General features: G+C 38.6%; 1 protein-coding gene across 1 annotated transcript; it reads right to left on the bottom strand.

Moving 5' to 3' along the window:
* Nucleotides 1–1,502: 1,502 nt before the first annotated feature.
* Nucleotides 1,503–6,155, bottom strand: Cer1 (cerberus 1, DAN family BMP antagonist). Its single transcript, XM_004838458.2, is given in 2 exon segments — nucleotides 1,503–3,055; nucleotides 4,789–6,155. Coding segments are annotated over 2 exon segments (1,125 nt in total). The 5' UTR covers nucleotides 5,434–6,155; the 3' UTR covers nucleotides 1,503–2,575.
* Nucleotides 6,156–15,289: the final 9,134 nt, after the last annotated feature.

Raw genomic sequence — 15,289 nt, 5'->3', positions numbered from 1 at the left:
CAACCTAACTTTTTATGAGAGGAAAACGAGACCAAGATTCATGGAAGGGCTTGCTTCATAGACCAATCAAGTCAGGGCAGTGTTTGGCTGAGCTTGACCTAGGAATGGTTTCTCTTTCAAGAGATGACTTCTAGGTAAGAGGTTACCTATATAGACAGCTAGGTAAGTTTTTAAAAAATAGTTCTGAGGCCTATAGGTAAAGACCTGGGAGACTTAAATCTAAATTGATGGAAAATAAATGAGCAAATATTTTAACACAAATAGAAAATATGCTTCATATGATCTTAAGCAAGTTTTAAAATTTTTTAAGGCTTGCTTTCCTCATCTGTAAAGTAGGGTGATTACCTGCCTCATATAGCTTTTCCAAGGATTAGATTGTATACTGCTTGTGAAAGACACAGCATAATATCTGGTGCTTATTAGATGTTCAATACTTGTGTGTTTCCTCTCACACAAATTACACTGAAATTGCCTTTTTTTTGCAAATAAAAATGATTGTAAATGGTCAATTTCATGAGGTTCATGCGGTTACTCCATAAATGTAAGCTCTGACCCTGCTATTGGCCAGCCCATCTGGAATTTACATGGGAGGGAAGGGAAGATCAGAGTTTGAATAAAAGATAATTGTCTGGAGCTTAGGCTTGAGAGTCTATTTGGAAGTATAGATAAAAGGGATTTTCAAGGATGTAAAGAGGAGTAGGAGATTTCAATTGGCAGAGATAGGTTTACATAATCAGAATTAGGCAGTTACACACTAGACAGCTGCTCAATAGCTTTTGGCACCAAAATATATTGACCAGCTGGGATATCATTAATGCTTAACAATTATATCCTATGACCACATCTTGGCCAATTAAGTTGTCTTTGACCACCAAAGAGTATAATATATTCTGTTGTAAATGCCACATATGTATCCGTGTAGTTCATATTATATTGATGTGTTGCATAATATACACTAAATAGTGCATTTGCTTCTTCAGAACATCATGTTAGATGGTGTAATTAAAGAGGAATAGAATTTTAAAATAAATTAATTTCTTTAAAAATCATTAGTCATTACACTTGGAAACATTTGTGCATGTGTGTGCATGTGTATGTACCGAAATTAAAAGATCCAAATCAAGTAATTTATTACAATGAATCTTTGAAGAATTATTACAGAAAAAGTAATCTGGCTGGGGAAAGTCAATTCTGCACGATCTATGCATACAAATAAATACAGGCAAGAAAGAGGCAATTACTAAAAGTCAGTGGTTGAAAGATTTAAACAGAGGCTGCTTGTGAAGTCAAAGAAACAGTGTCATAGTCCATGAAAACATTTCAAAATGCTTGCAACTAATCTCCCCAAAGTACTCTTCTCCTGAGACAAGGAAATCGAATAAGGGCAAAATAGAAGACATTTAAATCCACAAAATGCCAGAATGCTACATATACTAACGTTTCATACATTTAAACATTCATTCATTCATTTAAACATTCATGTTTTTAGAACTTGTGGCATTTGCTGGATAGAATTTGTCAAAAGTTTTATACAATAGTAAAAAGTCATCCAAACACAGAAACCTTATTTATTACCTAATCTGAAAGCCAGATGGATAAAGTATTTCACCTGTAAATTGTTTTAATTTTAAATCATTCACAATTTATTAAATTTGAACTCTACTGAATTTCTTGATTATTCTCATTAGATCTCAGGAGTGACCTTTAAATTTGGTCCTGGTCATATAGTTTTCCTTCCTCATAATGTAAGTACTCATTTGACTATCAGTGACTGTTCCTCTTTCTTGTGTGAACTGCTAAAAGTACAACCGGCGTTCTTTCTTCAAAGCCAAAGACCTAACATTAAGAACTTTATTTGGGGTATACCAAAAAGAAAAAAAGGCAATCAAATGAATTACTTCTCACATTTATGAAGGGAATCACCTGAGAGAAGCCCTGGTGGCACATGCCTGTAATCCCAGCACTCTGGGAAGTTGAGGCAGGTGAATCGCAAGCTCCAGCCCATTCTGAGCAATATAGCGACTTAGTGAGTCTCTGTCTCAAAAAACAAACAAACAAACAAACAAAACCAGCTGGGGACATAGCTCAGAGTGAAGACCTCATTAGGGTTTAAGCCCTAATGTCACACACACACACACATACACACACACACGAGTGTCAAAGCATTTCCTCAGTCACAAAGGCAGGTAAAACTATGAGGGATCCTTTTTGAGAATACCCTAACTTTTTGAGAATATCCTTCCTTTTTCTTTTTTTCTTCCTGGTAATTTGACAAGCTATTTAAAAGTCCATATTTTATGGTCCATGTTCTTCTTTTGATAGAGGGTTTTTTTGTGGGGTCTTTTTGTTTTGCTTTTTTGGGGTTTTTTTGGTACTGGGGATCAAACTCAGGTCCTTGTGCTTGCACAGCAGGCAGCTAAACCACTGAGCTAAATCCCCAGCCCCTTGATAGAGGGTTTTAATCAAAATTTGGAGAAAATAGATTATGGGCTTTAGTGTAAAGAACTTTAGCAAACACCTGAGTCAAGTTCTTCATTTATAGGTTAAAAAAAAACTTTTAGAACTCGTTAGCATTCTAGCCAAGACTAGATCCCAAACATATGCCAGTAACTAAATGAATACCATTTCCTCTAAAGGGTGCCATCTGTAGACCACCTTTCCTTTCAACATTGTGTACCCACTGAACATCCTCAAGCTGAATAGGCATCACTTTTGCTATTGTGATTTTGCCTTTCAGAGGTAACAATGGAATCGCTTTTTAAGTGGAAATGTCCGGGATGAAGGGGTCCTGGGAGCCAGGGTGGAGGCGGGGTCCGTAACCACGCTCTGTCTTCACCTTGCACTGGCATTCTTCCACCTGCATCACTACCTTGACCACAGGCGCAGGCCCGGTGCAGTTCAGCTGCAAGTGCAACGTGGTGAACTTGGCCGGGGCACAGTGGAAGCGGAAGGTGTGCGGGCGGGGTGCAGCTCCAGGAAAATGAACAGACCCACATTTACCAAAACAAAGGTTGTTCTGGACAACTACTTTTTCGCAGTCCTCATGGGTGACAGTCTAAAAGGCAAACACATTTATTTCTATTACATTATCTTGAGTCAGGCCCCTGATATGCATGATACAGAAGCTATAGTGTGTTTGTCAGGATAATGCCCAGTAAAATTTCCAAACCTTTCCAATGTTGGATACATTTGCAATATCCAAGTGATGGTATCTATTAGGGCATGAAGCCTCCTCAACTTAACTTAATTTATGGAGTAAATTATTAAATTAACCTTTAGAAAATTATCAAGTTAACATGAAAATAGCCTACATGATAAATATCAAACTAAAATGTTTCGTCTAGTTGGATATAACCAGTAGGAAAAATTCTAATAGCAATCATATGAGTATTGTGTCTTATCTTTCCTTTCTTTGTGTGCACTGTGCATTGCAAGTTGTCAATATATATTTGTTCAATTGATCATAGAATACACCAGAACACCATGAGTGTAACTGTATCTCATTTTACAGGGCCTGCAATGCATTCACATTTATGAAGTTCCGTGCAGCAGAAGTGCAGTGCCTGTGCATATTACATCATCTTTGCCTCTCTCATAACCCCATACACCTAGTTTTATGTGCTTTTCAAAATATGAGTCAAACTTCTTAACTTCTAGTTAATAAGCAATCACATTCAAAATAAAAATTTCAAAGGAAATTTGATGGCTTTATTTTTAGGAGCAATTTTGTAATTGCATATGGTCCAACAAAACAGTCCTTATTACTTTGACTTGTCATTGCTACATAACCTTGACCTTTCAGAAAGAATACTTAACTGCCTTCAGAGTCAATCCACTTAAAATAATGCCTACTTAATTGGGTAGTGTTACTGGACTGTAAAATCTTACTCTACCTTGCCTTACTTTTGGTTGAGTGTCTTCAGGTTTAAGAACCTGATGCATTTGTCAATTTCAGTTTAACATTTGCAGTGTGATAGTTACCAGGACTAGAGGAATTAGGTAGTAGAAAGCTCCTTTGTCTTAATAAGTAATATGGTATTGATCATGATAGTGATAAATCAGCCAAAACAACATGAATCAGGAAATAGGATGTGGGGAGATGTGATCGCACATCAAGATTGTTTTTCAAAATTTATGAGAAAAATCAGTTAAACTAAATCATTTTTACCATCATAATACTAAAAATGGCAACTTTGGGCTGAGAATCCCACATACTTTGAGGTTGTAGGGTAATTTTTTAGCAGTTAAATAGCTTTGACAACTGTTGAAGAAGATGTTCATAAAGCTATGAATTAGTTGGATGGGACCTACAGAGATTAAGAACATCATAACTGTATGTGAGCATGTCTGGGGAGGAGTGCAGTGTATCTCACCTATCTACAGATGGAGTGGACCTACTCGTAGACAGCCTCGCAGATGCAGAAAGAGAGTTACAGAGAGGTGATTGCCATAAATTCCCAATTTTCTGACTGAGGGTATAGTCTTACACTCCCAATATAAAAATAAATAAATAATACAAAGCACTAGATCAACAATATGATGATTACTGATATTGACAATAGCAGCACGCTCTTCTTGTAGCATCTCCAACATGCCAAGAAACAGTGGAGAGGTGAGAAGTCAAATCTAGGGAACATGTCCATGTTTTGCCAATCCTATGATGTGTGCCAAGGACCAAGTCCGGAGGTAGGTGAGACTCAGGCCCCCAGCAGCCTTGTCACCTCCACTCCACCTGCCCTGGCTGTCCTGCTCTCACAAACCCTTATCATGCCCTCCCTGGACACATACCTGGCTGAAGGGCACTGTCCTACAGGTCTCCTGATGCACTTCATGGCTTTTGATGGGCAGGACAACACCCTGAGAAGCTGGACCCTTTCTGAACATAAAGTGGTGCCAGAATCTCTTGGCTTCTTCCCAGACAGGAGATTTCTCCACTTTTATCCCATTCCTTGGCTGAGGGAGAGCTTGGGTTGTGAGTGGGAAGTACTCATTTTCCAAGTCCCTAGGAGGATGCAAGTCTCTCTGAGGCTTCTTCCAGAACCTGCCAAACCTGGACTGCATCTTCTCTCTCTGCCTCCGGCCTTCCTCTACCAGGCTGGTGCCTACCAGGTGTGGAACTGCGACAAACAGATCTGGCTTATCTTCAGCTTCCTCGGGGCTGGCCATGGGGAGCTCTCTTCGACTCCTTTCTAGGAACTCGAGGGAAAGAGCACTCTGACTCTGGTGGTCGTCCAGGCGCCAGCTGGCCTTCCCCAGAGGCAGGAGCAAAAGCATGTGAAGTAGGAGGAGATGCATGGTGCCAGAGGACAGCTCTTCCTTCTGGTTCACAGATGGTGAGGCTCGCTGCAGGATTGTGAACAGACAACATATATATAGAAACCTGCCTGGTGGGGGTGAGGGCAGGTGGTCAGTAGCCAGGCAGGGTAAACACATTGATTGTTTGCTTGAATTATGCAGTGTTAATGGAGTCCTGCCTTCACTCTAGTTTTGTGTAATTTAGAAGGCCCCAGTGAAAGCCTAGCACCCAGGGGGTATTTAGCAGACAGTTTAGCTATGGTCTGAGATTTAAAGGGTTGTGTTAGCAATAACAACTCATTCTTTGCCTGGATTTCCCAACCCTGTTATTAGAAGAAGATAGAGTCAGCTAACATTTGCTGAGCATCTGGATTGTGCTGGGACAGAATAGACATTATGTTTTTATGAGAGAAGTATAATGTAAAAATTAGGAGCACACATTAAGCAAAAACCCAGGCTTTTAGGAAAATGCACAGGGCTAAAGTGGAAGTATATCAAAATGGTAAGGGAGGGAAAGAGACAGAAGGGTATTAACTTTGTTGAGCAAGAGACCTACTGCCTTTTAATGATGTGTGCATTGGGCTTGGTGAACAGAGTAGAGGGATTCGGTGTCCTTTTCCACACGTGGAAATTCAGTTCCACGTTAATCCTCTCCTTTTAAGAACCAAATACCGGGTGTCAAATTTCACAACTGATCAGTCCTCAGTAAACCTTTCCAATTGTTCACAAATTTCTCAACAGGACCCTAAATAGCTGCGGACAACTCATCAGTCTTCAGTGAGGGTGGGGAAATGTCTTCTTAAGCTTTCTTATCAAATTTTCCTCTAGTTAAACAAAGAGCTAGACTTGAGACGGGGATTCTAAACACCACCATTGATAACTTTGGGCATGAAGCTGGCTGCCAGTTCCTAACCTCACTGAATCTACATCTTTCTTCATACTACAATAATTGATAACCAAGTTAAATGAGACCAAGATAAACAAGAGTCTTCAGGGATCAAGCGTAAACTTATTAAATGACTATTTGAAATCAGCCAAGGGTGTGAGAAACAAATCTACGTAACTGAAACGCCAGAACTGAATCCAATCAACCTGTGTCACCATTCCAGCAGTGTCCCCACTGGGAACCAAGGCAGTGCTTGCTTATATTTCCTTCCATTTTATTTTAATCAGTATCTTCTTTCCTTTCAGCCACACAAATAACCCTGGAATATGCCCCACACATACACCTTTTTGGTACTCATTAAGTTTTCTTCCAAGAACTGGTCTGCTGGAGTATGCTTTCCTGGCATTTGTGTTCTTGAGGTAAAGCCACAAGTAAGTTCCTCTACCTACAACAGTAAACTAATTGTAAGTGAATTGTCATTTTACCAGAATTCTGAAAAGAAATATATTTCCTTGTACCTAATATCCATAGAAACTGTGATAGTATTAAGGTGCCACTGATCCATACAAAATGAACATTAATGTTTGTCATTTCTTTTAAATTACCTTTTAAAAAATGCCTGCTATTTAAATTTCTTAAATTAAATGGAATTTCAGCCACTAGATCCCCTGCTAATAAAGGTGGTGTGAAATCCGGCTAAAATACCTTTTCTGATTCCCTTTAAACTACTTTTCAGCAACTAAAACTCCATTTCTATCAGTGTCTAGTAGTTCCCAGAATTGAAGACTAACCCAAAGTTTCCATCTGGGGTCTCAGGTTGCTCAGTTTGGGAACTGTTAAACATAGGATAAGGTTGAAATAATTTTTGTTGAATTGAAATTTGCGAAACATCCACTTTGTAAAGCCAAAAAATCTAAAATGTTAGATATAGGGAGATGACTGATAATACAATTTTGTTCCGTGTTCTCAAGCAGGTTAGATAGGCTAGTGATTCTATATGTTCTTTAACTTTATTGTATTATCTGTGGGGATTCAGTTACTCATTTTTAACCTTTCTTTAGACCTCAACTCTTCCATCTTCTGGACCTACATTTTGGTGTTTATAAAATCACTCCTGGAGACTTTTTGCTTTTCTGTCACTCCTGTTGAGAAAATGTATAATTATCCTGAAGGGTAAATCTAGCGAAATAAACCCTTCTGGGATGAGAAGCCTGCTCTGACTTCTGTCTTTTATAGCTAAAAGCAGGTGACTTTCATATTGGTCACTATTGAGTCCTCTCAGCAGTGCCAAAGCTACAAGAGTGAACAAGTTATGGTCCACTCTTAAGAGACTAAACAAATACGCCGTCGCATTAATGAAGCCATGCAGCTTCTGTCTCTTAGCTGACACAGACATTGAGTCCCCACTCAGCTTGGGTGGATCACAGGGAGACAGGTCTGGGGAGCCCTCTGGACACCGTGGAAGTTGTTGTAAGAGAGAATACCACAGTTGTTGATAGACTTTGTACCAAACGCCACTGTGAAACAGGCCCAAACCTGGCTGAGGAGCCCTGAGGGTCAGTTCTCTCCTCCTCCACCTCAGCCGTGGTGAGGGCCTGAGGGCCAGGATTTGGGATTCTTTCCCTCCAATTGAACAACTTGAGCCTAGTATAATCTGACTCTCTATTCAACTGGTCCTGGTTTTCAGAGGTTCTAACACATCCTCAGAATCCCTGGAGGACTTCATAAGATACCTAAATCAAATATGCTTCCTTATGCTAGTGACACTTACAAAACGGGTAGGCAAACTGGGCCACAACACCCAGTGTGAGTGTTGGCCTTTTGGAGCTGTCTGTGGGAGGACGGCTCCATTTCTGTCCTCCTTACAGTATCTCAGGTTCTGGAAAGAACTTAGAGCTCTCTGAGGAGAAACAGAGGCTGATTCTCTCCCTGAAAACTCCAGACTCAAATCAACAAAAGGTGAGAGAGGCGGCTTCGAGGCAGGAGATGAGCATGTGAGAGCTGGAAAAGGGAATCCACACTGATGGAGTTCGGGAGAAATCTTTGGAGTGCATGTCATTGCCTAATAACTACTTCTCTCTCTTTTTTTTTTCTTTGGTACCAGGGATCAAACTCCAGTCCTTGCGCTTGCGCAGCAGGCTGCGAAACCACTGAGCTAAATCCCCAGCCCACCCACTTCTCTTTTTAAAAGATAAAAGTATCACAGGCATTTAGATTACTTAAAAAAAAAAAAAGCCTTAAAAGAAGGCAGAATCTTTTTTCTTGTTTTCTAAAGGACAAGGAAAGGAGTAAAACGGTTTGCCCTTCAATCATTTTATCAGTAATTTACTAACTTATTTAAAATGTAGACCCGGTCCTGTCACACCCACCGCCTTCTTTGGAAGCACCCACCATGAGGGAGCCCCGACAGGACTGTCACTGGTTTACACAGCACTTTCTGAGTGCTGTCTCAGAAATGACTGGTAAGGGTGACCAGGATCAGGCCTAGTCTGTTTTGCAAACTGTACCAAGAATCTAGTTCAAAATAAGTTATATAAGGAAAATCTATACAAAGAAAACCACTCCTATACTAATCAGGAATTTTCAAGTATGCCAAATGCCAAAAACACATTCTGTGTGCTAATTTTATTCAGTAAATATTTGTTGAGTGCCAGAAAGCACAATTAACATTGTGCAATAAATTTCTTTTGTTTTTCAATAGGCAATAAATACACAGTAAAAATACATAGTAAAAAGATTCAATAATACCCCCCAAAAATGCACAATAAAAGGCAGATCTTCTGACACCTCTCCCCCATGCCAAGCTGTCCACCCCTGCAATGGCAGCAACCCATCCTTGGTTTCTTTTTCTTTTCTTTTTCTTTTTTCATGGAGGTAAAATCTCTGTTATTCTCTTTCTTCTTCATCTTTAAAATTTGACTTCATTGCTTTTCATTCTCCAGAATGCTGCTCTCAGAGGTGAGTAAAGCAAGTAGATGTCAGTTGGGTCTTGAACCCAGAAAAAGGAGATCCGATTCCTGGATCTGCCTTATGGCTTGTAAATGACAGGCTCTCAGGCACGAACTTGCATCCCTAAAATTACCAGGGACAACAATGTTCACCCTGTCTTGCTCATCTAGCCTATTGCTTTCTTTTCACCCCAAATCCTGCTATCATTCTGGGCTTCGGTATCCACAGGGATGGGGCCAACTATGGACACTATACCATGCCATCAGCCTCACGTGGACCCCCAATCAGTTTCCTAGCTGAAATCTGAAGATACCTACTCCACTCCCTCCCCATTTTCTTCCTATCTGTTCTTAGCAAGAACCAGTGCTCCTGAAGTGTGACACCCACTGCACTCTCACAGCGTGTTCTGTCCTTCCAGTTCTCACTCAGTTGCTCATGCGGCCTCTGTCTTCTACATTATCCCTGTCATAGTGCTACCACAATTGCCAATAAATAATATTTTATGTCAATGATTGCTTAACATCTGTCCCCACTTTCAATTTTAAAGTCTGAAAGTATTAGCTGGATCGTCTTAGACACTATCTCAGGCTGCCAACCAATTCCTTTCACATAGCACGTAAATACTCAAAACTACTGGCTCAAGAATTAATGGATGAGTTTATTCATTACTGGGAATCTATAAGTTCTCTGGTCTTCATTTTCTTTCCTATCCAGCTTGGATTTCAAGGTCCATCATTTTAAACTTCTGTAATATTCCCACCTTCCTTGTTCTTTACTCCTTATCTCGTGCTCATCTAGAAAAATTCCGGCCCTGGAGAGACCCAGCGGCCTAACTTCCCTGGGCCCACACCTGAAATCAAGAAAACTACCAGAGACAATGTGAAAACAGTGCACATTAATTCCATCTAATTTGTCTTCTGTCTTGAATGAACCCTGTTACTCACTGCCCAGCAATCTTTATTATTGCTCTAGTCAACTCTTCATTGTTCATATTGATTATTTAAAATCCCTAAGGATTTCAACCCACTGACTGCTTTACCTCTTTCATCAAAAGCAAATGACCTCACCCCCCTTTTCTGTGAGAAAGACAGAAGCCATCAGGTAGAGGAGTTTCCTCAAATGTGACCACAAAACCATGCTGGTTCATCTCTCCTTTGTCGTCTACTTTTAGATTTGCATCTTTTCCAACCTGCTTTATTGAATAATCTACCATGTTGTCAAACTCCCTCACCTCCTGGTTGCCTCCCATTAGCTTTTGTGTAGATTGATTGTTTCACATTTTTTAAAACTGTCTCTTTATACCAGAAAAGTGTTCAGGTTCTGCATTTCAGTGTTGTCATCTGCTTTCACAAGGGAAATGTTGGAAAACTTTGTTCAAACCTGACCTCTCCTTTCTCACACCCACTCACATAGCAACCCACTGGAGTCTGCCCTGTTCCAGCACTCCTTTAAAACCTCCTTCCCAGGATTGCCCCTGACTTCTTATAGCCACTTATACTCTCTGCAGTATTTAATTCATTTGTCACAAAATCAGTCCTGAAAAGAATGAGAAAGAAAGGGAGGTCAGAGTGGACAAAAAAAGCTAGGAGAATCCTCAAGTTTTAAGCTACAAAAGCTGCCTGCTTTCCAGCCAACACCTAGCTAGTGGAGGATTTATGAGGGAGCCCCTCACCCATAACGCCAGAGTTTATTTGGGGTTCTAGAAGCTGGGTTCCTTCTTTGTTTAGACAGTTAGTGATTCCTTGGACTCGGCTTAATTTGGGAATGCGTGTCTCCCTAACTGGGGTGTGAAGACTTACTCCAGGGCAGGGACTATGTTTGCCGAAGACTACACAGTTAGCAATTCTGAGCACAGAGATCTTGTTTAACACATGTTTCTGTTTCTTTCTTGTTGCTGGTCCCTTACTTTATGGTTAGGAGGCTAATGGATGTTTATTTTAATATACCAAATCTAACACAAATGTGGATAGAAATTTCTGGCAGAGTTCTTTGTCATACTTTACTTTTCAAGAGGTACCTCTTTGTCCTAGAGAACTTATCCTTCATTCTCTATGCTTAGATTGTGTTTTAAAATCAAATTTCTACTGAGTTTGAAAAAAAAAATAAGTCATTTTTTATTTCCCAACCAGGTCTTTGAACTTTGTCCCATTGCCACAATTCTTAGTCAAGTCTTTCCCAAAGGATAATGACACTCCTAAGAAAAGTGACTTGCGCCAGAGGACAATATGTCTGTTAGGTAACTCCAGGCAGCTTGAAAATTGTTGTGCTCCAGTTGGAAGATGGAGGTGGTGCATCACCAACAGAGTGAGTGTAGGGGCATCTGTCTGAAAACTGTTCGCCTCCTGGCCACCTTGCCAGTTTCTGCTTATACAGTGCAGGCAGCTTGGGAGAACCATATTGTCCCTATAAGCTCATAACACATGGACAAATGATTAAAAACACATGGAAAACAGTTCCACAGCTAAGTGAAAATTCAGATGGGAATGGAAAATCAACTTGCAAAGCTTTCAACTGACTCAGGGCCAAATGTAGGACAGAATGCAAGGAGAGTTGCCAAACGAGAGGAAAGTTGGGGGGGAAAGCTAGTTGTGGAGAGTATACCTAAAACAATGACACCTTGTATTGACAGCCATCTCTATGGCTGTCCAAGAGTAGGCACAAAAATCAACTCTGGAAATATTAAAACCTTCATCTCAGGAAAGATTTTAGACAGATTTATATTTTCTACTCTCTATAAATAAAAGTTGGCTTACCTATCTTGGCAACACCTATACAGAAACATAATCTTAAGTACCTGTAACATAAATATTAAAATATTACACATTTTCCCTCTGAGGTACAGGAATTAAGTAAAAAGGTGGCATGAGACACACTGTGAAAAATTATGACAATAAAATTCAAAAGCAAAGCAAACTTTCCAGCCAGGGTTTGCCTTCACTGAATAACTGATGCCGGGCTCATGTTTGCCATAAAGCTTAATAGGACTTCGACACATTTGCAAAAGTTCAACTGGACTCAAATATGAACCTCTTTCTAGAAGCCTTTCTTTGTGTCTAATCACAGTTACCCGAATGATTCTGCTGGGTAGGAAAGCTATAAAGGAAAGGATTTACAGAGCAAGCTCCTAGTGGTCTTTTTGTTAATGAGCTTCTGACCTGAATCCTTCCTGAAGCCCACACTGACTAAATCACTTTTCTCTCCCTTTCACATCATTCAGATCTTCAAGTGTTGATTGGAGCATGATTTGTAAACAAAAGTCTCTTCAATATACACAACCAATGTATTCTTAAATGCTGAATGCAAAAGGAAATTTTGAAAAGGTGGCTCCAGGGAGAAGCTATGCTTAGTAAATATCTATCGTCCAAGTCCAATCCGTTAGCAAAGCTAACAACTCTTTCTGTTCTGTGAAGAACTGCTCCTTAATTTGTCTCCTTTTAGACTGAGATTGGTATATGATAGTTCTTGTCTCAAAGCAAGGCATAGTTGGTTTTTAAAAGGGGTTCCTCAGTCATCTGGATATTTCCAAAAATTCAAGTTATCACCATATTCAATAAAAAATGTTCCTAAATGTGTGAAAGTTCACATTTGTTATTTACAACCTTAAAACCCCAATTCTCCAGCCTCCAGTTTCTCCTTCCTGCTAGTTATTCCCTGGTGAAAACAAGCACATTTGAAGTTGCTACTTTCTTCCAAGTGCAGATGCAGGCTTTGTATTACACACATGCATGCATGCATGCACTCACAGATGCACACACACACACATGCTTTTAAAAATGTGTCTTTTATTGAGTGCTTACTGTGTCCCAAGCACATTCTTTTTAGTTTTACATTTAATTTTTACAGTTCTTCCAGGAAGTTATTGGTGTCTTCATTTTACATGTAGTAAACTTCAGTTTAGAGAATTTAGGATATATGGCTAGTGATATATACATGAGATATTATCCCACCTCATGTTTTTCTCCCTTGGAATATGCCTGTTGTAATGTAGCTATTAAAATGGTACATGTTATTTTATATTCTATTTTAAATTAACATCATATGATAGAGTTATCCTTTTAATCAGGCCATGTAATATTCTATTAAACATTTTTCTATCATTGGCCATCTGAATCATGTAATTCTATCCTATTTATTGTTGAAATAAATATAGTTTATATGTATAGTTTTCATTTTCTTTTGAAAAATTTCTAGCTGTTGTAGATATTATTTTACTGTTTCTTTAAGAAGCTTTATTAAAGTATAATTGACAACTAATAAACACATATTTGATCAATTTTAATACATGTGTGTCTTTCTCCTGGCCCTTAAGGATTGAACCCATGGCCTTGCAGATGTAGGCAAACACTACCACTGAGCCACATTCCCAGCCCAGACTTTGATATATGTACATCTGTAACATCCTTATCATAATCAAGATACTGAATACATTGTCATGCTCAAAAGTTTCATGTTCCTTGTAATCCCTCTCTCTGCCTTTGTTATTCCTATCCCATTCCTACATAAGGCAACTTACTTTCTGGCACCATAGATTCTTTTACATTTTCTATAAATGGGGTATGTATGTGTTAAGTACTCTTTTTGCGGGGGAGGTCAGGCTTCTCTCACTCAGCAGGATTATTCTGAATATCATACATGTTGTATCAATAACTCATTTGTTTTATTCCATTATAATGTAAAGATAATTTCCTTATTCATTCATATGATAATTAACATTTGGGTTGTCTACTGTTCTGGCTGTTACAAATAAAGCTGCTATGAACATTCATGTATAAGTCTTTGAATGGAAATTATGCTCTTTTTTCTCTTGGGTAAACACATAGGAGAGCACTGGCTATATCATATGAGAGATGTATGTTTAACTTTTAAAGAAACCATCAAATTTTTGGTGAAAGTGGTTGTGTCATTTTATAGTTTCACCAGCAGTGTATGACTACTCCAGTTTTTCTATATCTTCACCAACACTGGACATGCTGACTTTCCATTTTAGCCATCCTATTAGGTGTGTAGTGCTACCTAATAATGATTTTGGACATAGTTTCATGCACTTATTTGCCATCTCTGTATCTTTTCTTAGTGAAATATGTTAAAATCATCTCTTCATTTAAAAAAAACTTATTATTGAATTTTAGAATTTTTAAAACTATAGTCTGGATATAAATCATTAAATACGTGCATAGTAAAAATTTTCTTCCCGTCCCTGGCTTATATTTTCATTTTCTCAACAGTGTCTTGGTCATGATTTATTGTCCATGTGTGTTCACTGTTGGGATTGAATTGGTAAAATCTTGTTTAGAATTTTTCTATCAATATTCATAAGAGATAGTTGCTCTGTAGATTTCTTTTCTGGTAATATTTTTGTGTAGTCTAATATCAGAGCATTATTGATAGAAAGTATTCTTTCCAATTTTATGGGTGAGTTTTTGTAGAACTTGTATTACTTCTTCCCTAAATATGTGTAGAACTCAACTGTGAAGTTATCCAAGCCTACAGTTTTCTTTGTGAGAAAGTTTTAAACTACAGTCAATTTCATTAGTTGTTATAGGACTTTTTCATATTATCTCTTTTTTATTGTACTTTGGTAGTTTGGTAGTTATTTCAAAGAATTTATCTATTTCATTTATGTTGTTGAAGTTATTGACACTAAGTTTTTAATGATATTCTCTTTTCTTTTTTTTTTTTGGTACTGGGGATCTAGACTTTGTGCTTGCCAGGCAGGCACAGTGCCACTGAACTAAATCCCCTGCCACTCTTATCTTTTTCAATAGCTATAGAATCTGCAGGGATGCAATCTCTCCCATTCCTAATATTAATAATTCAATTATTTATTTTTTCCCTAATCAATCTGACTAGAGGCTCTCTCTCTTTGTCTCTCTCCCCCTTCCCTCCCTTCTTCCCTTCCCTTCTTTCCTCTATCCTTCATATTCTCAAAGAATAAGCTTTTGGTTTCACTCATTTTGCTATTTTTCAGTTTTTTATTTCATTGATTCCTGCCTGATTTTTATTATTTCCTTGTTTGTGTTTTGTTCTATTTCTGTTTTTAAAATAGAAGCAATATCACTGACTTCAGAATTTTCTTCCTAATGTGAGCATTTGCTGCTATAAAATTTTCCCTATGTAAGTTACTGGCATTCCACAATCTTTAATATGCTGTTTTTTGAT

Source organism: Heterocephalus glaber, unplaced genomic scaffold (genome assembly GCF_053883595.1).
Source record: "Heterocephalus glaber isolate CG9 unplaced genomic scaffold, H.glaber_assembly_v1.0 deba00001481, whole genome shotgun sequence".
NCBI classification, from domain to species: Eukaryota; Metazoa; Chordata; class Mammalia; order Rodentia; family Bathyergidae; genus Heterocephalus; species Heterocephalus glaber.
This window is presented reverse-complemented; position numbering and strand designations above follow the sequence as displayed.